Source organism: Aulonocara sp. 'chitande type north' Nkhata Bay, linkage group LG9, assembly GCF_057382095.1.
Source record: "Aulonocara sp. 'chitande type north' Nkhata Bay isolate Kocher_YH1m ecotype deep benthic linkage group LG9, A_spYH_male_GT1.1, whole genome shotgun sequence".
Taxonomy (NCBI): Eukaryota; Metazoa; Chordata; class Actinopteri; order Cichliformes; family Cichlidae; genus Aulonocara; species Aulonocara sp. 'chitande type north' Nkhata Bay.
In genome coordinates this window covers 29,775,351-29,800,931 of record NC_141352.1, presented here as the reverse complement: position 1 = coordinate 29,800,931, position 25,581 = coordinate 29,775,351, and the positions used below count along the sequence as shown (strand labels likewise).

Genomic DNA, 25,581 nt, shown 5'->3' with positions numbered 1-25,581 from the left:
GGGGGGGCCACAGCCCCGTCATCCAGGGCATGAAGCAGGTATGGAGGAGATCAAAAACTCCAGACATCCAGAGGCCCCCAGAACACAAGAGACCAAGGAAGACCCACAGAGGGGCAGCTGTGCCACTATCCCAGAAAGAGCTGAGGAGAGTCCCAGATGAGGGCTCACCCAGCAGCCACGGAGCAGAAGCCAGGGGGGGTTGCAGTGACGCGCCCGTGAGCTCCGCCGGCAGCCAGCTGCACCAGAGTGACCGAGCCCCAGGCCGAGAGGCCGAGGGCACCCCACCCCCGAAGTGGCCCGAGCGAGCCCCAGGCTCCAGGCCCAGATAAGCAACCACCAAGGAGTGAGCCGGTGTGTACCTGGAAGCCCATCCCCGGACACAAAGAACCACCAACGCACTGATGTCTGACGGCGTCTGCCACTGGCAGGGGAAGTGGTGGGGGGAGATAGGCCTCCAAACCTTGGAGGGCCTGAGATGTCCCCAGAGAGGTGGCGTCTGATACCCAACCTGACATATAGACACAGACATACAGGCACACACAGATACAAACATCCATTCCCACCCTCATGCTCTCATATGCAATTACTCAACACTCAACCGACGTGGAGACAGACATAGAGAGACACCGCACACACAATCACACTCCCCAAGCGTACTCTAAGCCCCGGATCTAGGCCCCTGGAGGGGGAAACTGCACCCAGACCCAGGTGGTGTTACCCTTTTTTCCCTGCGGTGGGGAGAGGTAGACCGCCCCGACTCCGCAGCAGCAGGGAGGCCCCACACTCCAGACCCCAGTTGGACGGCCAACTCCTCCTCCCGGCCCCCCGCTCCAGCAGGTCGCAGAGAACGGGGGTGTGAGAAGACTCCAAAACCTCCCTCCACCCGCTCATATGTAGTGTTGATGCATGTGTGTTCTAAGGTGCATTTAAAACCCAGGAGGGCATGGAGCTACCTGCCAGAGAGCAGCAGGTAAGCGCATAGCCCCTCCTAATAGCCCTCAGTGTCTACGTGTATTTAAAATTGCCCTGGGCCCCCATACACCCACCCGCCCACAACCCCAGCAACATACCAACCAGGACCCAAGCCCCCGAGGCCCAGCCAGGGCCCCAGCCCAGAGACGGAGCGCCCCCAGAACCTCACGCCTGTCCCGGACCCACCCAGGGGCAGCCAGGCTACCAGGTCAGTAACCCACATCCGTCAGCACAGACCCTCCCCTAGAGGAAACCGTCACCTAAGAGCCAACAGAGCCCCTAATAGGCCATGACCGCTACCCCGGGTTGAGCCCCCCAAGGAAGATGCTCCTGGGGAACCCCCCCGACGCCCTAAGCCTGTCCCTACCCCCACACCAATCACAACAGCGAAGGTGGGACCAAACTATGACCCCCCACCCCCACTAGGTGATGGAGCTAATCAAAGGAGCCCAGAGCAATTGATCTGATGAGGTGGCAGAGGCTGTATCGAGACTAATGTAATCTAATAGATAATTTCTATGTTGGTTAGAATTAAGATTATTTTTATTTTTCCAGTTCATGAGGACTGTTTTCTTGGCTATGCATAGGGCAGTGAAAACCATATGGGCTATATTCTTATCTGTAATGACATTATCTAAGCTGCCCGACAAACACACTAAATGGGACGTTGGTATGTTACATTTCAGACAGTTTGATAAGTCTTCACATATCTCGCACCAAAACTTCTGAACTGGTGGACAGAACCAAAGAGCGTGGATATAATTGTCCGGTGAATTGGTTTGGCAGTGTGAGCAGTTGTTGGTAGACGTAAAGCCCATCTTGACGTGCACTCTATGTAATATTTTGTATTGAATTAATTGAAGACTGGGATTTCTCATTAGATGAAAGGTTTTTAAGCAAATCTGAGACCAGAAGTTTAGGTCTAAGTTAACTGATAAATCTGCTTCCCATTCTGCAATAGGAAGTGATATTGATTCATCTGTTTTAGAAAGCATTCTGTATATTTTGGATAGTAATTTGGGGGTTTTAAGAGTAAGAAATTGAACCACACTTGGTGGTGTTTGTAGTTCAACTTGACCCGGTTTAAATTTATTTTTTACTATGGATTTAATTTGTTGATATTCTAAAAATCTTTTCTTGTTGATCCCATATTGTGTAACTAGTCCGTCAAATGAAATAAACTCTGTTCCTTCTAGTATATGTTCTAAATATTTGATTCCTTTACCACTCCAATCTGGAAAGTTTATCATATTATTGTTTTGTAATATGTCAGGGTTGTTCCAGATAGGTGTACGTTTACATGGGATTAATGAAGACACAGTCAATTTTAGAAACTCCCACCATGCTGTCAGAGAAGAGCTGATGTTGATGCTTTTAAAGCATTCATGTTGTTGGATGTTTGAGCTGATAAATGGTAGGTCTGAAATCTCTAAATTATTGCAAAGTGCTTGTTCTACATCTAGCCAAGGTTCATCTAAGAGGGTATGTTTTAGCCATCCTGAGATAAACTGAAGCCTGTTGGCTAAGAAGTAGTGCTGAAAGTTAGGTAGTTCTAATCCTCCTTTATCCTTGGTCTTTTGTAGTGTTTTTAGGCTTATACGTGGTGCCCCTCAGGAGACAGAAGCTGGAGGATGTCTGGTCATTTGTTCTGACACAAGCTGTTGGGGAATTATATAATATTTTTAACCAGTTAATGAAAGAGGATCCAAAACCAAATTTGTGTAAAGTTGCAAATAGAAATTTCCAGTTAACTCTGTCAAATGCTTTTTCTGCATCTAAAGAGAATATTGTAGTTTCTAGGTTTTTACTGTATGAGTAGTCTATCAAATTAAGTAATCTGCGTGTATTTGTTGATGAGTGCCTACCTTTTATGAAACCAGTTTGGTCAGGATGAATTAAGAGGGGGGTTATTTTCTCCAGTCTCTTTGAGAGAGCTTTCCAGATTATTTTAAGGTCTACATTTATAAAGGATATTGGACGATAGCTTGAGGGATATACAGGGTCTTTGCCTGGTTTTAGCAGGAGATTAATGTTTGTAGAATTCATATTTGATGGAAGTCTGCCCTTTTCTTTGATTTCCAACAATGTTCTGTAGAAAACTGGTGCTAGAATCGTCCAGAATTCTGCAGGAAAGCTGTCTGGACCTGGAGCCTTATTATTGTGCATACTTATCAGGGCTTCCTGGAGTTCACCTGGTGTCAGTGGTGAATCCAGTGCCATTGCTTGAGTGTCTAATAATTTTGGAAGAGTTATGTTGTCCAAAAACAGATCAATTTCCTTTTTAGATGGGTATATTTGTGGTGAATACAACGTTTTATAGAAATCCCTGAAAATGTTGTTTATTTGTTTCGGTTCATATATTGTGTTCCCAGATGAATCTTGAACATCAAATAAAGTAGTTTTTTCTTTATTTATTTTTAGCTGGTTTGCTAGAAATTGAATGGATTTATTACCATGTTTATAATTTTGTAAGCGTAGTCTTTGTACTAAGAATTTCTTTTTTTTTTTTTAATCAATTATCTCATTTAATTCTAGTTTTGTTTTGCGTATTTTGTTCAATGTTTCCTGATCTTGGTGGGATGTGTAGGCTTCTAGTGATTTGATGTTTTTTTTCTAAATCCTGAATATTTTTGTTGTCTTTTTTCTTTTTATGTAATGAGAAAGAAATTATTTTACCTCTCATCACAGCTTTCTCTGCTTCCCAGAAACAGATGTTCCGGGAGTGTCATTACAGTCTAAATATGAAGTCCACTCCTTTTTAAAATATTTAATAAAGTCTTCATCTTTAAGTAGTGATGTATTAAATCTCCTGTTTTTACTTGGCGTAGTATTATTCTTGTGCATTAGTGTTAAAGATACAAAAAGTTACTTTTAACTCGAGCATTTACTAAATTGCAGTTTGTTGAAAATCGTGTAATATCATTATGTATTTCATCTGGATACTGCAGCTGAGCTGGAAAAAATGTGGTGTGTTTAACAGAATTGCGTTCTTTATAACTACAAGCCATAGAATATTTTAGCCTGTACAGGAAGCCAAGAAAGCTGATAAAATGCATTATCGATATTCGTATTAGAGATGGCACGATGCCACTTTTTAATGTCCAATACTGATTCCGATATCATATGGATATCTGCCGATACCGATATGAATCCGATAGTGTTTTTTGTAATCAATAAAACTGTTTTTTAAATAAATATCTTGCTGCATTTTGTATAAGTTCATACTCAAGTTTTAAAAACAAGACACTAAAGCTATTCCGTTATACCAAATGAGCCCTTTCCTCTACTCCCTCTTCACCCACGACTGCAGACCTGCCGATGGTTCTAACACCATCATTAAGTTTGCAGATGACACCACGGTGATTGGCCTCATCAGTGACAACGATGAGGCCGTCTACAGGGAGGAGGTGGATGGTCTGGCTGAGTGGTACGACACAAACAACCTGCTGCTTAACAGTGAGAAGACCAAGGAGCTCATCGTGGACTACAGGAGGAATGCTGACCCACATCCACCCATCTACATTAAGGGGACGGCTGTGGAGCGTGTGAGCAGCTTCAAGTTCCTGGGAGTCCACATCTCCTAGGATCTCATCTGGACGACCAACTGCTCCAAGCTGGTCAAGAAGGCTCACCAGTGCCTCTTCTTCTTGAGGACTCTGAGGAAGAACCACCTGTCCTCAGACATCCTGGTGAACTTTTATTGCTGCACCATCGAGAGCATCCTGATCAACTGTATAACAGTCTGGTACGGGAACTGCTCTGCCTCGGACCGGAAGGCGTTGCAGAGGGTTGTGAAAACTGCCCAGCGCATCGCCGGAGCACCACTTCCTGCCATAAAGGACATCTATAGGAAGCGGTGTCTGAAAAGGGCTGGGAAAATCATCAAAGACCCCAGTCACCCATCACATGGACTCTTCACCCTCCTGCCCTCTGGGAGGCGCTACAGGAGCCTCCGGACTAAGACCACCAGGAACCGGAACAGCTTCTTCCCCACAGCTGTCAGACTCCTGAACTCTGCCTCCTGACATCTGACCCACGTTAAACTCATGGACTGAACCACCACTCACAACCACTAGCACTTTATACAGCCTCTGTAGAAATTATCCACATATCTCACTTATCTTAACTGCACCACTGTATAAATAATCATTCTGTAAAATACGATAATTTTTAATTCTACAACTGTTTATAACTTGCATATTTCCCATTTCTGTATAGCTGTATATCTCATATTTCTGTATAGTTTTTCATATTTATATTCTGTTCATAGCTTGTACTCACTACAGCCTGTACATACTTATAGCATATTCATAACATACTTCATACTGTGTACATTATGACATTCCATAATAGACCCATTTCTGTAATATACTTACATATCTATTTTATTGCTAATATATCTATATCATGGCTAAAGCACTTCTGGATGGAAGCAAACTGCATTTCGTTGCCCTGTACCTGTGACATGTGCAATGACAATAAAGTTTAATTCTATTCTATTCAAATATTTTATAGTTCAGCAACACACATCAATCTAATAAACTTAAACCTGCACCATCCTTCCTATTCTGGTATTATAAAGAGTACTTAGGTTGTTTAATATTTCTGCTGACTAATAGAGTTGCCAACTCCCAGCAAAAATCTCCCACAACCACCCCCGCCCTCCACCTCATGATGCTTTATCAATGTAATCAACTTTAATTTAATGCACGTGTACATCAAATGCACAGAAATAATCAATTATATTTCTACAATAATTAAATAGATTCACCATCTTTCTTCAACAGAATTGCAGACTGCACAGATGGTACCTTCCCAAAGGAATAAGGACTTTAGCTTACCAGGGTGTAAATTAGACTTAATAGTTACCATATACAGTAATGAATTTCTATACATTTAATCAGATGACCACTTTGGTTGTAAGATTCAGATAATTATTTATTAAAAGTTAGTCCTTTAAATGAAATAACAAAGAAAAGTATTTTTTGTGCCTCCCTTTACTTGTTAATGCCATACCTGCCCCCTGGCAAAGCTTTGCTAGAGCCGCCCCTGCACAGTTACCAGCTGTCAGCTACTTAGAAAACATGAGAGAAGAAGAGGCAGCTGCAGCTTAAGGACACAGACTAACTCCAGAGTCTTTTTTCCCCCCCCATTCTAGCTGAAGTACGGGACAAATTGCTTCCTTTTCGCCTCAGTATGGAAGAGATTAAGATTAAAAATGCTGCGGCTTGGAAGCATGTAGTGAGGCTCCAAATGCTCCACCAGTTCGCCGACAGGTCTCGCAGACAACAGCCGCTCTATCGAGTGACACATACTTCTCTGATAAGCAAAGCTGGGTTATACCAAGTAGGGCACTTTGTGAGGCGAGGATCGGTCCATTTTTAATTAGTATAGTATGAACATTAATCTGGACGCCTTATTCTGGACTAACTGAAGTCTGTTAAGATCTGTCTTATTAGCTGCTGACCAAATGATTGAACAATACTCCAGATGAGACATTACTAGTGCATTAATGACATCTTTCATAATTGAAGAAGTGATACAGAAAGAGCATTTCATAGCCATAGCTATGCCTTGTCCCGTTTTCTTAAAAACAATCGATGTGCTGAGACCATGAAAGGTGGTGATTTATGGTAACGCCGAGTAGTTTCATCTGGGTGACGTGTTCTAACACTGGCTATGGAAAGACTCAGTTGTGGGCTGTTGACTAATCTGCTTCTAATTAACATAGATTTGGATTTAGACACATTTAAAATCATGTTTTTACTTATCCAGTCAAACACATTCAGCAAATTTTGTTGTGACACGCTGATCAGTTCAGAGTTGTCACTGGCTGAATAAAACATGGTGGAATCTTTGGCATACCCAAGATTAAGCCAAGACATGTTGCAGATCGTTTGTGAAAACTGAGTAGAGAAGTGAGGCAACCTTTCATCATGCACAGAGCAGCTGATGAAAATCAATAACATTTTAGTTTATCAATCAAAAGATCTAAATTTATCCAAGAATACCACTTTCCCATCATCTAGATGTTTACACCATATATTATCTTTCATATGAATTAGAGCTGAGCTGGTAAAATGACCAGCTTGGTTCTGTTAAAGTGAATTGTTAAATCTTGTCATTTTTATGCTACCATCTCTACATTGTTTTAACTCTGTGGTCAAAGGAATTTCTTTGTCCCCCTCCCCAGCTTCTCATCTGATTGTAACCTGAGGATTTTTTTACATTAAGAAAAAGGCACCAAACATCAAACCAATTTAAGCCTAAACAGTAACACATGAACATAGAGCAGGGCGATATGACCAAAAATATTAACAGTGCAAATGCAAATTCCTCGGAGCAAATGTCGCCCAATTTCCACTGGAAATGCCTTTTGGTTAAACTGTCAGCAAGGAATTTGTATTTGCACTGTTAAATTGTTTTATAACTTCAATACACATAAAAAACAGCTGCTTGTTTAAGTGAAAATACATTGATGGGATTTTTTGCACTAATAAAGTTGTGGAGTTGTAAAGTATTTTGTCTCGCGTCAATTATATCATCAGCTACATCGTTATCGCAAATTTTCAAATGTATATCGTGATAAATATTTTTGGTCATATCGCCCTGCTCTGTCTGTCACCTTCTGTGTTGAGCTCATTGTTTCCTCTGTAGTGGCTGAGCTGAGTCCAAGTAGCTGAAAATGTTCCTCTGCTCTCCGTCAGACTCTTCTCCTCCTGCTGATCACCTGGGACACAAAGCGGATCTTTGTTAGGCTCCACACTGCACTGAAGAGTCAAAGTGTCTCATATGTTCACCTGACAAGTAAAAGAACACATTTTTGCTTCCCGAGGTGGGCAACTTATTGGAAACAAGCACAAAAGGTTTGAGCATCGATACAAAATTTAGCAGTATAGCAGGAGAGACTGAGGCCTGTTATTAGACTCAAATGCCCAGTGGGCTGACACACCAATATACACATACACACGTGTTATATGGGAACACCCTCAAATCACGTGATGCCCAGAATTGTACAATACTGATGCTTGAGAGCGCGCGTGTGATCATAGCTGGACTGGCCATCGGTTATACCGGGAATTTGCCCAGTGGGCCGAGATGACTTTATGTCATCCATGAGGGATGCATTTGACATGTTTCACATATTACAGCCCAACAAGTTACTTATAGCAATTCAAATACGAGCAATCAGTTTTTGGCACAACACCGGCTATTGCAGTTAATAATACAACAGCTTCTTGCCATTTTTTGTGTTTCTTTTTATCGCTGTGTAATTGAGTTCAATTGAAAGCCTGCAGGCGCTAGTACCTCTTGCCACAAGTTCCCAGAATCCTTTGCGATTTTACCCCTGAATGACGTCACGTTTTTGGTGGGCCGATTTTTTGGACCAGTCCAGCCCTGCATGTGATGCAAGTATCTGTAGTGTTGAGCGCGTGATCAGTGGTGAGAAAAACAACTCACGAAACTTAACCTTTCCATACTCGTGGCTCACTTCCACTTCTAAACTATTCGTTTGCACACTTACACACACACACGCACACACACGCACACACACACACACACACACCCACACGCACACGCACACGCACACACGCACACACACTCGCGCACACACACGCACACACACACACAGATGCTGTTTCCTGTTTTGCTACACTCTGGAGAGCCTCGCCTTTAACGGTTTCCTCTCACAGAGAGCAACAGAAAACTTCATTCAGAAAACTTCGAAAAACTCAAGATTGACTGAACTCAGTTCAAAGTTACCTTGACACTTACCTTTAGATGTGAGAGGTAGTGATGGTCCGCTTGAAGCTGACGCTCCGGTGTGTGTCAGAAAACTCAACACGCTGCGTCAGAAGCACTGTGTCGAGGCTTGATTCGTTTGGCCAGAGTCACGTGATTAGTGACGTCTGAAGCTTCATTTACAACGTACCTGTCACGGCGAGTGAGATAAGCCGTGTGAAAATAATGAATGAGGATCCAATCGCAGGCAGTAGTGGAGAAGTGAAGGTGGTTTATTGAACACGAAATAAATATGGACAAACAGCAAATGGAGCTCGAACTAAACTACACTGGAAAACAACTAAACTACAGAGCACAAACCTGAATGAGAACGAGCAGAGGAGAATAACGATGGACAGCAGGGAGAACACACGGATGAGACATGGTGAACAGACAGACCAGCAACTACAATGACGGAGGACACGACTTAAATACACAGAGAAACACAGGGGAATTACACACAGGTGGTGTGACAGCGCCGTGCCGTCTTTGCAGTTTTAAGGCTCAGGGAAACGCTCTTTAGCGGCCACGACCGCTGGCAAAAAGGAAAGGCTACTCTTTATAAAAAGGCAACCGTCATCACATTTTCTGACCAATCATAACAACCCATTTCACACACGTCTTTAAATCACAAAAATTACACATAACATATAATGTAATTGCAAGGAGGTATTTCTGTAGTCTATTGATACTAGATAGTGGAAAAGGGGTGGGATTAAATAAGCTTATGCTTCTTCCTGCTCCTTTTTGAACATGGACGTTATTTGGAGTTGTGGTTGCTCGTTTTCCTTTTGTTTGCTTTGTTCATTTGTCTCTTTTAATTCTATTTTTTTATACTTTTTCAACATGTTCAAAATAAAGATTCAATCAATCAATCAATAAATCAATCCTCTGCCGAGCAGCCTCTGAACCATGAAGAAACTTTCCTGAACTTTACACTGGTGTATAGTGTTACACAGCATGATGTTTCACTGTGAGTCTGAAGTTTTGATCATAGTAAACCTGCATAACTCCTGTTGTTTTTTAATATAGAAAATAGAAGCATAGGTGGGAATAATAAAAAAAAACACCCCCTCCCAAAAAAGCCAAACAAAACCAAAACTCATCTGTTATGAAAAAATTGTATAGTGTGTATAGTGCGGTGCTGCCTTCAACATCCTCCTTTTATTATCTCACACTGTAGAGACTGTAATAAAAACACAGGGAACAGACTTGGTTTTTAGAGAGAAGTTTGGCAAACAAGGAAAACTGAGAACATTTTTTTTAATTTCCATTACTTCACTTTTGCTTCATAGCAGCCACAGGATGGCACCAGAGTCCAGTTAAAAAACAAAGTTTAAAATCTGTTTTTCTTCACACCCCTTCACGCTCTTCTTTTTGTTTACATCCAAAATGTAATTTACGGTTCCCACAGTTCCCAGGGACAAACAAATCTAACTAAAATCTGCAGTGATGAATGAGCAGAGAACCCAACCCCAAATCCTCCAATCATGTACACCTGACACCAGAGCGGTGACAATGAACAGACCAACCAAGTATTTTTTGTCTTTTTTTCACGGATTAGAGCTGAAAGAAGAAATTCTTCTTGCTGGGAGCCATTTTCAGAAGCAGATTACATACTGCACTAAAGATTTCTTGCAGGCAGAAGGCTGGATTAACTCAAAATAAACTACACTGCATGTGTTCATTGTAATAAGACAACGTGACTACTGACTGAGCCCATTGACACAGACTGCCTAAACAAATAGTCCGTGTTTTTTCCAAGAAACCTTTTGACATAACCTCAAAAAAACGTGAGCTGGCGGTGGACTCCATAATTGGTCATAATGGCTCAGACTGTGGAGGCAATAGTAGATACGAAGAGTCAGCCACGCTGTTCAGCACAGAACTTACGGAGCACCAAAACTGCACACATTCCCTTTATCATGATGGCTTGTTTGAAATTTATTTAAAATACGTTTTGAGTTAAAGTTTAAGTTTCTGAGTTAACCTCGGCTACACCTGACCGTGTAAAATCTGACATTAAAAATCTGAAATTAATCTGATGTTACAGATTATTTTTCAAAAATGATTGTCTAATAATTATCTAATAGAGGAAGTATCTTGGTTACATCTCTTGGATGAATGGATGACAGGGTGCTACAGCAGAGGCTTTCATATGATTAATGCCAGATATTCATGGACTCATGCAGGATTTAATTTTTACTGAAAGAATGTTAAATATCCAAATCCAGCTGTGTGGGTCTTTGTGCTGTCACTGTGCAATGTGGACTGTGCACACCGCAGTTATGCAGGAGTTTCCTAAAGTGCTTCTATAGCTCTGACACACAGTATAACGTGGAGCATTTGCACACTGTTATAATGATTATTTCTTTGCATCTCTGCAGTGTTTTATGATAAAATAAAAATCAAGTGGAAAACACTTGAAATTGATCCAGTGGTTTGTGGTTAAAAAAGAAGAAGCAGTTTTATAAGCTGAGGTTGTCCATTTTCTGACTTTCTTTATATTCTGATAGTTTGTAACAATATGAAGTGCAAGAAGAATTGTGAAGTAATTTTAAAATATTGTTCCTAATTTAGGAACAACAACACCTGCTTCCATGTCTTGCATTAATATTTTAATAACTTCTCTGCTTATTGACAATTGTTCCTCAGATAATTATATTATCTCTATTTGTACGATACGACGAAGGGAAATACAGGGTACCCTTTTGAAAGTCTTTCAACATTTATTGTATTATTATTTATTTTTGCAAAATAGATGCATTATACTCTGTGCTTTTTCAAAGACAATGACACTTGGGGTTCAGATGAAAGCACTGGGGTGTAACATTATTGGAGACTATGAAGATATTAACAAACTGTAAAGATATGAGTGTATGTGTGTTTCGTAATCTATATATAAATTTGGATTCACAGAAATGCGTGAAAGAAGTGGAATAAAGGAATAAAAAGATTTCAGATGATTAATTCAGGGGGTCCGTCTAGACATCCATCCATTTTAATATAAGTTAAAATAGAGTCATGAAAGACTCAAATGCAACGTCAAGAATAAAACACAGTGAGACATGGTCAAAGAAAGACACTCTATAAGAATTCCCACGATATGAGCAAATGTATGTAAGGAGATACTGTAGCAGGAAGGCAGCTTCACATCTTTGCCATGTTGGCGATGACTGGAACGAAAAAAAAGACAAACAAGAGCTTTAAGCTTTTCTGCAAATACTTTTCATGTGTTTGTGTTTGCACGTATCTTTTATCTTCTTTACTGTCAGACAGTTAAACACCAGCGAGGCTGCAGCTGAAAGAACAAACGAGAAATGTCTTTTAAACATTACTTTAATGAAATGCTCAATCATGATGAATCAGATTCTCCCGCGTCTTAAGAAAGTAAAAATAAACTAAAAGTAAACTTACTGAAAGTAAAAAAAAGGGTGAAAACTAGCGTATGTGGATAAATCTGGTATATTTACACGATGAATTCAATACACATTCATATCTGACTCTGCTGCTTTGTCAACAGCAGCTGTGTTGCTTCCAGTCAGTATCACGTGCTGAGCTCTTGTGCCCTCCTCCTCCTTTGCATCCTTTCAACCTTTTCATGTACAAAAACATTGATGCACAAAATTTGCCATAAAAATCCTCACACAACAATATTGTTTTTTGCTTCTTTTTTCATAAACGACTCATCATCATCATCTTCATCTTTGTTTAGATGCAAGAAGAATCATATAGAAATGAAAAAGGTATACCGTATTTCCCGGACTACAGAGCGCACCTGAATATTAGCCGCACAAGCTAAAATCAGGGGAAAATCCTGTTTTGTACATACATTAGCCGCACCTGACTAAAAGCCGCAGGTGTTTCAATGTTGACTTATCATATGTAAGAGAATATGCACAAAGCGAATTGTCAGGAAAGAGATGGCTATTTGGAGACACGCGTTTTATTAATATTTTGAAAAAAGTTATGGGTACATATTTGCATAACTTTTTAGGTATATGTACAAGTAGCGGTAATTACAAGTAGGCTTTAACAAGAAGAAAAGTCAGTCATTCACCATCTTTCTCTTTTTCCTGCGCACTAAAACCACCAAAGTCCTCTCCTCCAGTGTCGGAAACGAACAGGCTCAGGGTGGCTTCGTCATCCACTCCATACACTCTCAGCTTCTTTCCTTCGTTGTCACTTTCAAAACCAAACAAATCCTCGTTGTCAGTGTAAGAGTCGAACACCCTCAGAAGGGCCGTGGCGGTGTCCTCCATCATGCAGCAGTCCAGCCCTTCGAAATCCGTTGGTGATCATGGATGTTTTCACACTTTTCCACGCTGTCAGAATCCACTGGTGGAGTTGGGCATAACTTGCTTTTTGCAAGTTTATCGCCGCTCATCATCCACGCCTCCAGCTGAACGCGTAGCGCTAATTTGAAGTTTGTTTTTCGCGCTACTTCGTACGGCACTACGTTGCCTGGCGGATGGACATGTGACCAACATACCACTCTTGAACCCCGATCCTTCCGCCAGGCAACGTAGTGCCGTACAACAACAGCGGAACAAACAAAACAAATCCGCTCATGGACAATCCATAGAAAAGCCGCACCTGACTAAAAGCCGCACGGTTCAAAGCTTGTGCAAAAAGTAGCGGCTTATAGCCCGACAATTACGGTAAATCTTCTGACCGAACCTGCTGGGACTGTGTGAGGTCCTGAGGCTAAGAGTAAGGATTTATCCACAGGAGAGCTGCGTTCTTACAAACCATCCCACTGTGTAAACCTGACATCTGTGGAACAGCTGAGCTGTATGATGTGTACAAGGACACAAAACATTATTTACCATCAGATCCCGAGCCCTCCATGTGTTAATCAAGAAACTGCTGCTGTGCTACATCCATAAATAATGAATAAATTAGGAGCTAAAAGGACAGTTTATTTGTACCATCTTCATGTGAACACATTCAAGAACATCACAGATGAAAGAAACATTAAAAACTTCCACACTACATAAAGCAAGAAAAATAGTTTTTCTTTCAGGTGGTTTCAGAAAAAACAGAAACATCAAACACCTCCAAGACTCTCTTTGAAAGAACTAAAAACCTTTATTCTCATGGTCCAATCATGAGTGAACTCCCCGATGAAGCCTTGTGTGCTAAAACATGTCAGAGTTTGAAAGGTTAAACATGAGTTTCCAAAACGTTTTGCTGGAGAACAATGAACTATTTGACTGAGTTTCAATTATTTACAGACGAGCAAAACCAGGACAGAGAAAAAAGGACAAAACTGACTCAGTAAAATGACAGAAAATAAGATCCCATGTAAATCTGTATTATGTAGAAGTTCAGCCCAGCAACCAGTTCAGTTCAACACAAGTTTAAATGATTCTATCTGAACTCTGTGGAGCCTGATCTCAAGCTTTTTGAGTCTGACACTGAAACCAGAGGATCTTTCTGTCTCTTCAGATTCACTGTGATCCAGTGATGGGAGTGATTCCAGCCCTGAGTGATCACGCTGATGTTTGCACAGAGCAGACAATGAGGTGAATGTTTGGGCACATTGGTAACAGTGAAACAGTTTATTAGTAACGTGGGATCGTTTGTGTTCGGAGTATGAACTGAGATTCCTGAAGCTCTTGTCACACTGGTCACAGCTGTAGTTTCCTTCCATGTGTGCACATTCATGCCTGTTACGACTACATGAATGTGAGAAGCTTTTGTCACAGTGTCTGCACTTGTATGGTTTCTCTCCTGTGTGGACTCGTTTGTGTGTTTTAAGCTGACCTGCAGAGGTGAAGGATGACCCACACTGATCACAGAGGTGCTTTTTAACCCCACTGTGAATCAGTTCATGTTGTTTTAACTCAGTTGATGTGGGGAAGCTTCTCCCACATTCTTTGCAGTATTTCAGTTCTTCTCCAGTGTGTTTACGTTGATGTCTTTTTAGGTTCTGTTGCCAACTGAAAGTTTTTCCACAGAGGTCACAACGAAAGTCTTTCCCACCACCACGGTGATGACAGGGTTGAGAACTGGATCCATCTGTGTCGCTCTGCTTCTAAACAAAGACACAAAGACAGTGTAAGTCAGTCCTTCAACACTTTTATCCTGAACGTCGCCTGAAATAAAGAGCATCTCTGCAGACGTCCAATTACATTTGACTGTTTCAGTTAACACACTCAGTTTACTGGGCTGCAATAACTACAATACTACCACCATAATACTACAGTAATACTAAAATCATAACTGACATGAAAATCTGAATAATCACTCAGAGCTGCTTTTCCATGCAGTAGAATTGCTAACATGCTAACACAGTTTAATGAGCAGAGTTGTTCCAAACAGTCAGGCTAAAATGACAAGATAACAATATAAATACATACCTCACAGTAACTGCACTTGTTGAGTCTCTTTCTGGTGTGGATCTGTTGGTGTAGTCTCAGGTACTGTGGAGCTTTAAAAGTCTTCTCACACAGGTCACATTTATAAGGTCTCTCCTCAGTGTGGGTAAACATGTGGCGTTGTAACTGTGTGTCTGTAGCAAAGTATTTGCCACACTGTTCACAGCAGTACACATCATGTCTGGTGTGAATGCGTAGGTGTACATTTCGGTACCCTCTGTGGCTGAAAGTTTTTCCACAGATGTCACAGCTGTATGCCTTAATTCCAGAGTGGGTAACTAGATGACTCTGTAAGCTGCTACTGCGAGTAAAAGCTCTGCCACACTGATCACAGCTGTACGCTTTAACTCCACTGTGGATGAGTTGGTGGTTTTTTAGAACATCCTTCAAGGAAAAAGACTTTCCACACAAGTCACAGCTGAACGGTCTCTCTCCAGTGTGGATGACCTGATGATGTTTTAGTGTAGACTTCCTAGCAAACTCCTTCCCACACTCGTCACAGGTGTATGTTTTCTCTCTCTTTCTTGGTTGAGGTTTGTCGGCCTCCTGAGAGCGCTGACTTCTCGCTCCATGTTGGTCCTGCAGTGACAGAGATACAAACAGAGGCAGTGAGTGAAATGCAGTCGTGGAACAAACTCAACCTTCAAACTCCCTCCATTAACACTAGTTTTAAACCTGAAGGTGGAGTGTGGCACCAAACACCTTAAAGGTCTCTTATCCCCACCTGCTGGTAGTTCTAACACATTACATCCAACCTGCTGTTAAAAATAATTCATGACTGTTTAAACACTAAAATCAAGCCCATCCCTCCTGATTGTACACACACACACACACACACACACACACACACACACACACACACACACACACACACACAATTATTCAGTGATAATAAATCCTATGTTTGTTTATTCAAGAAGAACCCCATTAGCTTCCACAACAGATGTTGCTCGTCTTCCATCAAATACAATCACATAAAATATTACACAATAAAGTGGAATCAAGATATCCACATAATTTGGCTCTTACATCCACAGTGAGGTTTCACAATTAAAATATAAGCAATCAATAATAACTACAACAACAATAACAACAACAATATCAATAACACGGAGGCACATTACAGAAATTTCCAAAACAAATCTCTTACAATATTACAACAACTAAAAGTTCTGTAAATCGGCTTTTAAATGTTCATTGAAGTTTTGAATAGTAGCTAATTCTCTAATTTTATAAGGCAATTTATTCCACCTGAAAGTTGCTCTAAATATAACAGTTTTACAAAAAGTTACTTTTAACTCGAGCATTTACTAAATTGCAGTTTGTTGAAAATCGTGTAATATCATTATGTATTTCATCTGGATACTGCAGCTGAGCAAAAATAAATGTGGCGTGTTTAACAGAATTGCTTTCTTTATAACTACAAGCCATAGAATATTTTAGCCTGTACAGGAAGCCAAGAAAGCTGATAATGCATTATCGATATTAGTATTAGAGATGGCACGATGCCACTTTTTAATGCCCAATACTGATTCCGATATCATATGGATATCTGCCGATACCGATATGAATCCGATATAGCGTTTTTTGTAATCAATAAAACTGTTTTTTAAATAAATATCTTGCTGCATTTTGTATAAGTTCATACTCAAGTTTTAAAAACAAGACACTAAAGCTATTCCGTTATACCAAATGAGCCCTTTCCTCTACTCCCTGTTCACCCACGACTGCAGACCTGCCGATGGTTCTAACACCATCATTAAGTTTGCAGATGACACCACGGTGATTGGCCTCATCAGTGACAACGATGAGGCCGTCTACAGGGAGGAGGTGGATCGTCTGGCTGAGTGGTGCGACACAAACAACCTGCTGCTTAACACCGAGAAGACCAAGGAGCTCATCGTGGACTACAGGAGGAATGCTGACCCACATCCACCCATCTACATTAAGGGGACGGCTGTGGAGCGTGTGAGCAGCTTCAAGTTCCTGGGAGTCCACATCTCCTAGGATCTCATCTGGACGACCAACTGCTACAAGCTGGTCAAGAAGGCTCACCAGCGCCTCTTCTTCTTGAGGACTCTGAGGAAGAACCACCTGTCCTCAGACATCCTGGTGAACTTTTATTGCTGCACCATCGAGAGCATCCTGATCAACTGTATAACAGTCTGGTACGGGAACTGCTCTGCCTCGGACCGGAAGGCGTTGCAGAGGGTTGTGAAAACTGCCCAGCGCATCGCCGGAGCACCACTTCCTGCCATAAAGGACATCTATAGGAAGCGGTGTCTGAAAAGGGCTGGGAAAATCATCAAAGACCCCAGTCACCCATCACATGGACTCTTCACCCTCCTGCCCTCTGGGAGGCGCTACAGGAGCCTCCGGACTAAGACCACCAGGAACCGGAACAGCTTCTTCCCCACAGCTGTCAGACTCCTGAACTCTGCCTCCTGACATCTGACCCACGTTAAACTCACGGACTGAAAACACACACACACACACACACACACACACACACACACACACACACACACACACACACACACACACACACACACACGCACACACACAATGGACAACTGTACCCTCAAACACACAATAATAACATTGACTGAACCACCACTCACAACCACTTGCACTTTATACAGCCTCTGTAGAAATTATCCACATATCTCAGTATCACTTATCTTAACTGCACCACTGTATAAATAATCATTCTGTAAAATACGATAATTTTTAATTCTACAACTGTTTATAACTTGCATATTTCTCATTTCTGTATAGCTGTATATCTCATATTTCTGTATAGTTTTTCATATTTATATTCTGTTCATAGCTTGTACTCACTACAGCCTGTACATACTTATAGCATATTCATAACATACTTCATACTGTGTACATTATAACATTCCATAATAGACCCATTTCTGTAATATACTTACATATCTATTTTATTGCTAATATATCTATATCATGGCTAAAGCACTTCTGGATGGAAGCAAACTGCATTTCGTTGCCCTGTACCTGTGACATGTGCAATGACAATAAAGTTGAATTCTATTCTATTCAAATATTTTATAGTTCAGCAACACACATCAATCTAATAAACTTAAACCTGCACCATCCTTCCTATTCTAGTATTATAAAGAGTACTTAGGTTGTTTAATATTTCTGCTAACTAATAGAGTTGCCAACTCCCAGCAAAAATCTCCCACAACCACCCCCGCCCTCCACCTCATGATGCTTAATCAATGTAATCAACTTTAATTTAATGCACGTGTACATCAAATGCACAGAAATAATCAATTATGTTTCTACAATAATTAAATAGATTCACCATCTTTCTTCAACAGAATTGCAAACTGCACAGATGATACCTTCCCAAAGAAAAAAGGACTTTAGCTTACCAGGGTGTAAATTAGACTTAATAGTTACCATATACAGTAATGGATTTCTATACATTTAATCAGATGACCACTTTGGTTGTAAGATTCAGATAATTATTTATTAAAAGTTAGTCCTTTAAATGAAATAACAAAGAAAAGTATTTTTTGTGCCTCCCTTTAGTTGTTAATGCCATACCTGCCCCCTGGCAAAGCTTTGCTAGAGCCGCCCCTGCACAGTTACCAGCTGTCAGCTACTTAGAAAACATGAGAGAAGAAGAGGCAGCTGCAGCTTAAGGACACAGACTAACTCCAGAGTCTTTTTTCCCCCCCCATTCTAGCTGAAGTACGGGACAAATTGCTTCCTTTTCGCCTCAGTATGGAAGAGATTAAGATTAAAAATGCTGCGGCTTGGAAGCATGTAGTGAGGCTCCAAATGCTCCACCAGTTCGCCGACAGGTCTCGCAGACAACAGCCGCTCTATCGAGTGACACATACTTCTCTGATAAGCAAAGCTGGGTTATACCAAGTAGGGCACTTTGTGAGGCGAGGATCGGTCCATTTTTAATTAGTATAGTATGAACATTAATCTGGACGCCTTATTCTGGACTAACTGAAGTCTGTTAAGATCTGTCTTATTAGCTGCTGACCAAATGATTGAACAATACTCCAGATGAGACATTACTAGTGCATTAATGACATCTTTCATAATTGAAGAAGTGATACAGAAAGAGCATTTCATAGCCATAGCTATGCCTTGTCCCGTTTTCTTAAAAACAATCGATGTGCTGAGACCATGAAAGGTGGTGATTTATGGTAACGCCGAGTAGTTTCATCTGGGTGACGTGTTCTAACACTGGCTATGGAAAGACTCAGTTGTGGGCTGTTGACTAATCTGCTTCTAATTAACATAGATTTGGATTTAGACACATTTAAAATCATGTTTTTACTTATCCAGTCAAACACATTCAGCAAATTTTGTTGTGACACGCTGATCAGTTCAGAGTTGTCACTGGCTGAATAAAACATGGTGGAATCATTGGCATACCCAAGATTAAGCCAAGACATATTGCAGATCGTTAGTGAAAACTGAATAGAGAAGTGAGGCAACCTTTCATCATGCACAGAGCAGCTGATGAAAATCAATAACATTTTAGTTTATCAATCAAAAGATCTAAATTTATCAAATCAAATGCAGCACTGAAGTCCAAGAATACCACTTTCCCATCATCTAGATGTTTATACCATAAATTATCTGTCATATGAATTAGAGCTGAGCTGGTAAAATGACCAGCTTGGTTCTGTTAAAGTGAATTGTTAAATGTTGTCATTTCCATGCTACCATCTCTACATTGTTTTAACTCTGTGGTGAAAGGAATTTCTTTGTCCCCCTCCCCAGCCTCTCGAGGTTCTGGGGGGGGGGGGTGCTAATGAGATTGCCTCACCTGCAAGTAAATCGATCGATCGCTGTTGTCTTGTTTTTCTTTCACGGGAATAAGTCCTGGAGACAGCGGGGTCTGAGTTTAAGTTTGTCTGTAACCTGAGGGTTTTTTTACATTAAGAAAAAGGCACCAAACTAGAGATGGACCGATCCGATATTACGTATCGGTCCGATACTGACCTAAATTACTGGATCGGATATCGGAGAGAAATAAAAAATGTAATCCGATCCATTAAATATCAAAAAAGCACCTCACAAAACTTGTGACACGTAACTCTGCTCATAACCGTAGGGCGTCGGAGCAGTGTGTTCACGTGATAGAGTGGCTGTGTGTATTTGTAGCCTCAAACCAGCATTTCATCTCCGATGAAGTTATCCCAGAGAGAAGTAAAGCAAGTGTGTAAGTCCGCCTCTGAATGTTTGTAAAGCATTCCCACGTTAAGCTTAACAACAGAGCGACTGCCTCTTCTTGCTGCTACTTCAATCGTGAAACTGCTTAATGATCAGCTGATCGGCTTTGCTGTCGTGAGTCCGTCTCTCTTGTTTGTTTTTGGCCCACTTTGCACCAGAAAGAGGAAACCAGCGGCTGAACAACAGCAGCACGTTTAACCTTGATAAGCTGTTGTTGAATTCATTTAATATTACTTTCTACACCAGGATCTTTTTCTACGTAGCTGACGGCTGGTAACAGTGCAGGGGCGGATCTGGCAAAGTTTAGCCAGGGGGGGCGATAGGGCATGAACAGGGAAAAGGGGGCACAAAGACATACTTTTCTTTCTTATTCTATTTTAAAATGTCTAGCTTTTAATTATCTGAATCTTACACCCAAAGTTTAAATCTGATGTAAAATATATAGAAGTCCATTACTGTATATAGTAACTGTTAAGTCTAATATACCCTAGTAAGCTATACTACTTTTTCCTTTGGGAAGATACCATCTGTGCAGTCTGCAATTCTGTTGAAGAAAGATGTTGAATCTATTTAATTATTCTTGAAAAATAATTTATTTCTGTGCATTTTTTTTCCACACTGCATCAAATTAAAGTTGATTACGTTGATTAAGCATCATGAGGTGGGGTGTGGTTCCCTATTTTTTTTTTGCTGGGAGTTTGCAACCCTATTAGTTAGGTTGCTTAATATTTCTGCTACCGTATTTTCATGACCATAAGGCGCACTTAAAAGTCTTAGATTTTCTTTAAAAAGTACGGCGCGCCCTATAGCGCAGTGCGCCCTGTGTGTTGTAATGAGGACGTAGTAGAGAACACCATGAGAACGCTAAAGGGTGAAGTGTGGCCGAGTTGGAGGAAAGACTCGAGCGGTGGATCATCGAGCAAAGAACGAGCGGGAGAAGCGTTTCGACGGTCACCATTCGGCTAAAAGCAGTTTCACTAGCTGAAGAGATGAACATTGAACATTTCCAAGGAGGTCCGTCTTGGTGCTTTCGTTTTATGAAACGGTGCCATTTTTCCATCAGGACCAGGACTACGGTAGCGCAGCAACTTCCAGCGGATTATAAGGAAAAGCTGGCCATCTTCCGCTCCTACTGCAGCAAACACATCGGCGACAAAAACATCCAGCCCAGCCACATCACAAACATGGACGAGGTCCCGCTCACTTTTGACATCCCGGTGAGTCACACTGTGGAGAAGAAGGGGACCAACACGGTGGCGATACGCACAACGGGGCACGAAAAGTCTTCTTTTACTGTTGTGCTTAGCTGCCATGCTAATGGACAGAAACTGCCGCCTATGGTGATTTTTAAGCGAAAGACTTTGCCTAAAGGGAAGTTTCCAGCAGGAATCATCATTAAGGCAAATGAAAAGGGCTGGATGGATGAGGAAATGATGAAAGACTGGCTGAGGGAGGTGTATGTAAGGAGACCAGGTGGTTTTTTCCACGCATCACCATCGCTGTTGATCTGTGACTCTATGCGTGCCCATCTCACAGCCGATGTGAAAAAACTAGTGAAACAAATGAACTGTGAGCTTCCTGTCATTCCGGGAGGCCTGACAAAGGAACTCCAACCGCTGGACATCAGTGTGAACCGCCCGTTCAAACTAAGGCTGTGAGCGGCCTGGGAGCGATGGATGACCGATAGAGACCACAGTTTCACTAAGAGTGGAAGGCAGCGCCGGGCGAGTTACGCCACAATTTGCCAATGGATTGTAGATGCTTGGGCTAACATGTCTGCTGGCACTGTTGTTCGAGCTTTCGCAAAAGCCGGCATCATTTCCGAGGAGCCGCACGGCACGGAAAGTGACTCTGACAGTGAAGAAAGTGAACTTGGCATGTTTGATGGAGATTTAGCGCAGCTGTTCAATTCAGACACAGAGGATGAGGACTTCGATGGGTTTGATTGATGATAAAAATGTGAGTACCAAACTTTGTTTTGCTCCTGCTTTATTTTTAAATACGCACACTTGTATGCTTGTGTGTTGTTGATGATGACGATTACCAGTAATAGAAATGTGAGTAAGGTACCGAACTCAGGTTTGCTCCCGCTTTATTTTTAAATACGCATACGGTACTTGTATGCGCCCTATGATCCAGTGCGCCTTATGTGTGTGTTAAATACAGTAATGGCACACATAACTGAGACTGCGCCTTTTAGTACAGTGCGTCTTATGGTCGTGAAAATACGGTAAGTACTATTTAAAATACCAGAATAGGAAGGATGGAGTAGGTTTAAGTTAATAGATTGATCAGTTTTGCTGAACTATGAAATATTTTGGGTGCAGTGTATTTTTTACATACAGGTATAACAGAATAGCTTTAGTGTTGTTGTTTATTTAAACTTGAGTATGAACTTATACAAAATGCAGCAAGATATTAAAAAAACAGTTTTATTGATTAAAAAACACACTATATCGCATTCATATCGGTATCGGCAGATATCCAAATTTATAATAACGGTATCAGTATCGGACATAAAAAAGTGGTATCGTGCCATCTCTACACCAAACATCAAACCAATTTAAGCCTAAACAGTAACACATGAAAGTAGAGCAGGGCGATATGACCAAAAATATTAACAGTGCAAATGCAAATTCCTCGGAGCAAATGTCGGCCAATTTCCACTGGGAATACGTTTTGGTTAAACTGTCAGCAAGGAATTTGCATTTGCACTGTTAAATTTTTATATAACTTCAATACACATAAAAACCAGCTGTTTGTTTAAGTGAAAATACATTGATGGGATTCTTTGCACTAATAAAGTTGTGGAGTTGTAAAGTATTTTGTCTCGCGTCAATTAGAGCTGGGCGATAGAACGATAACGATATGTATCGCGATATAACTTTTACTCGATAGAGAAATTAAGCTATCGCGATAGACCTCGCCGCTCTTGTCCTCTAAAGACAAAAAAAAAAAAAAAAAAGGTCAGCCAATCCAAATTAAGTAGCGCAGAGCCGAACCAATCACAGCCGCAGCGTCACGTCACGTGACTTGTTACGTACAGCACAAGTGCCAAGCCGCACGTGTGTTTGTTTGGGAAGCAGCCAGCGGGTAATGGAGCCAGCGGGTAATGGAGGAAATGAGTGTGCCGACTAGAAAAATCAACCGAGCGTGACCGAAGAGAAAACAGATGATGGTTCCAATGCCGGAGAGATTGTCGAACGGAAGAGCCATAGAAGTTCCGTAGTGTGAAGGTATTTCGGCTATTTCAAGTCTGACAAAAAACAGAGTAGCGTGCACTGTAAATTGTGCCGAAAGCAAGTCTGGAAATACAATAAACTGGTGCATGCGTCACACTGTGCGCCACGTTATTGTTTCGGTGAAATGAATTTCTACAATACTGTTACTGTTAATTCTACTCTCTGCAGTGTTTAAATGCTTACATATACACACAGTTACTGTCCGTCCACACATACGACTCGGTTCTGCTTCTATGCCCCAGCTTTGTTTACTTTTTCCCACCGAGGCTTCTAGACTTCTGATTGGCCAACATTTCGGCACGGTTAGGAATCTAGCGCCACCTGCTGCTTTGGCATGTTCATAGCAGCGTTTTCCTTCATTTCTCCCTTTATGTGCGGACGGGATTATTTTTTAAAACGAAAACGGAAAATCTCCGTTTTCACAAATACCCGTGGACGTAGCCTCAGTCTCTGACTGGAAGCGCTAATTCGTCATTCGGCTTTGTCAGACTAAAGTAACTGTTAAAACTGTTTGAAAAGCTAAGCTATACAACAAGGAGAGATTGAGAATTTCCTTTTAGTTCTCAGTTTATTTGATATTGACAAAAGTTAGTCAGTTTTGTCTGTTCTTCTGTAAAACAAACTAAGATTTATTTTTAGAATTAATATTTTGTTTCTAAGTGGAATTGACAATTTAGTCTGTTTCGTTTGTTCTATTTTGAAACTTAAACGCTTTAGCGGCTGCCTTTTGTGTAGTTTGCAATATTTGCCTTTATTTATCTGAAAAAGTCTCATGTTCCTTAAGTACATCTACCCTGTTGAACTTCATCCATCCATTCGCGTCCGCTTAATGGATGAACTTATTATGGGAAATAAATATTTAAATAAAAACAAGCTGCTGATTATTTCACATTTTACTTGTGAGCAACGGCACATTTAAATCTTACAAATATAGTTATTTGGCTTATATCGTGATAGATATCGTTATCGCCTGAAATGAAAAAAACATATCGTGATATGAAAAAATCTCATATCGCCCAGCTCTAGCGTCAATTATATCGTCAGTTATATCATTATCGCAAATTTTCAAATGTATATCATGATAAATATTTTTGGTCATATCGCCCTGCTCTGTCTGTCACCTTCTGTGTTGAGCTCATTGTTTCCTCTGTAGTGGCTGAGCTGAGTCCAAGTAGCTGAAAATGTTCCTCTGCTGCTCCGTCAGACTCTTCTCCTCCTGCTGATCAGCTGGGACACAAAACAGATCTTTGTTAGGCTCCACACTGCACTGAAGAGTCAAAGTGTCTCATATGTTTATCTGACAAGTTAAAAGAACACATTTTTGGCAACTTATTGGAAACAAACACAAAAGGTTTGCGCACCGATACAAAATTTAGCAGTATATATATTTATTTATTAGGGGTGCAGCAATACACAAAATTCACGGTTCAGTTCGGTTCGATACTTTGGTGTCACGGTTCGATATTTTTTCGATACCAAAAAAAAAATGTTCATGCCTTTTTAATTTGTCATTTATTAAATTTTCACGGCACATTCTACACCACATCTCTGCGCGTTCATCATTTGTTTGAAGCCAGCTCACCTCCTGCAACTACTTTTCCGAGAATACGCGCTTCTTTTGTGGTTCGGACTTCTGACATTTCTTTGGAGGTGGAGGAACATCACAGTAATTGCTTAAAGGAGCTTCTTCAACATCTGTAAGAGTTCTAAACAAATGTCTAACGATTAATAAGACGATGCCAGAGGAATTGGTGCGCAAATTATCATCACTCACCAATCAGTACTGTCGCTCTCTATACACAGTTCACGCGATTGCAAAGTGAAAGCAAAAAAACAAGCGCAAATTCATTTTTTTTTTTTTTAAATGACATCAGAAACAGCAGTATGCGACATTACGTGATGGCAGAGCTTCAGTTCATCCTTTGTCATTTTTTTTTTTTTTTTTTTTTAATAAATAGGACAGGGGGAATGAA

General features: G+C 41.0%; 2 protein-coding genes across 9 annotated transcripts in view; both read right to left on the bottom strand.

Moving 5' to 3' along the window:
* The window catches only part of LOC147322369 (uncharacterized), a 51,391-nt gene extending 42,591 nt beyond the window's left edge, over positions 1 to 8,800 (bottom strand). For both annotated transcript variants that reach the window (XM_086306807.1, XM_086306808.1), the window contains exons 1-2: positions 8,749 to 8,800; positions 7,598 to 7,702 (exon numbers count right to left, since the gene is read on the bottom strand). In XM_086306807.1, coding sequence (XP_086162933.1) covers positions 7,598 to 7,615 — 18 coding nt within the window. In that variant the 5' untranslated portion in view covers positions 7,616 to 7,702; positions 8,749 to 8,800. The remainder of the gene's footprint in view (positions 1 to 7,597; positions 7,703 to 8,748) is intronic.
* LOC147322368 (uncharacterized) overlaps positions 1 to 25,581 on the bottom strand; it is a 125,444-nt gene that overhangs the window by 89,692 nt on the left and 10,171 nt on the right. For 2 of the 7 annotated variants that reach the window (XM_086306800.1, XM_086306803.1), the window contains exons 2-5: positions 25,191 to 25,314; positions 24,730 to 24,835; positions 15,120 to 15,716; positions 13,822 to 14,794 (exon numbers count right to left, since the gene is read on the bottom strand). In XM_086306800.1, the coding sequence (XP_086162926.1) occupies positions 14,102 to 14,794; positions 15,120 to 15,716; positions 24,730 to 24,747 (1,308 nt within the window). In that variant the 5' untranslated portion in view covers positions 24,748 to 24,835; positions 25,191 to 25,314 and the 3' untranslated portion in view covers positions 13,822 to 14,101. Of the gene's footprint in view, positions 1 to 13,821; positions 14,795 to 15,119; positions 15,717 to 24,729; positions 24,836 to 25,190; positions 25,465 to 25,581 lie in introns of those variants that run through there. The other 5 variants (XM_086306799.1, XM_086306804.1, XM_086306802.1 and 2 more) reach the window with 4 other exon arrangements.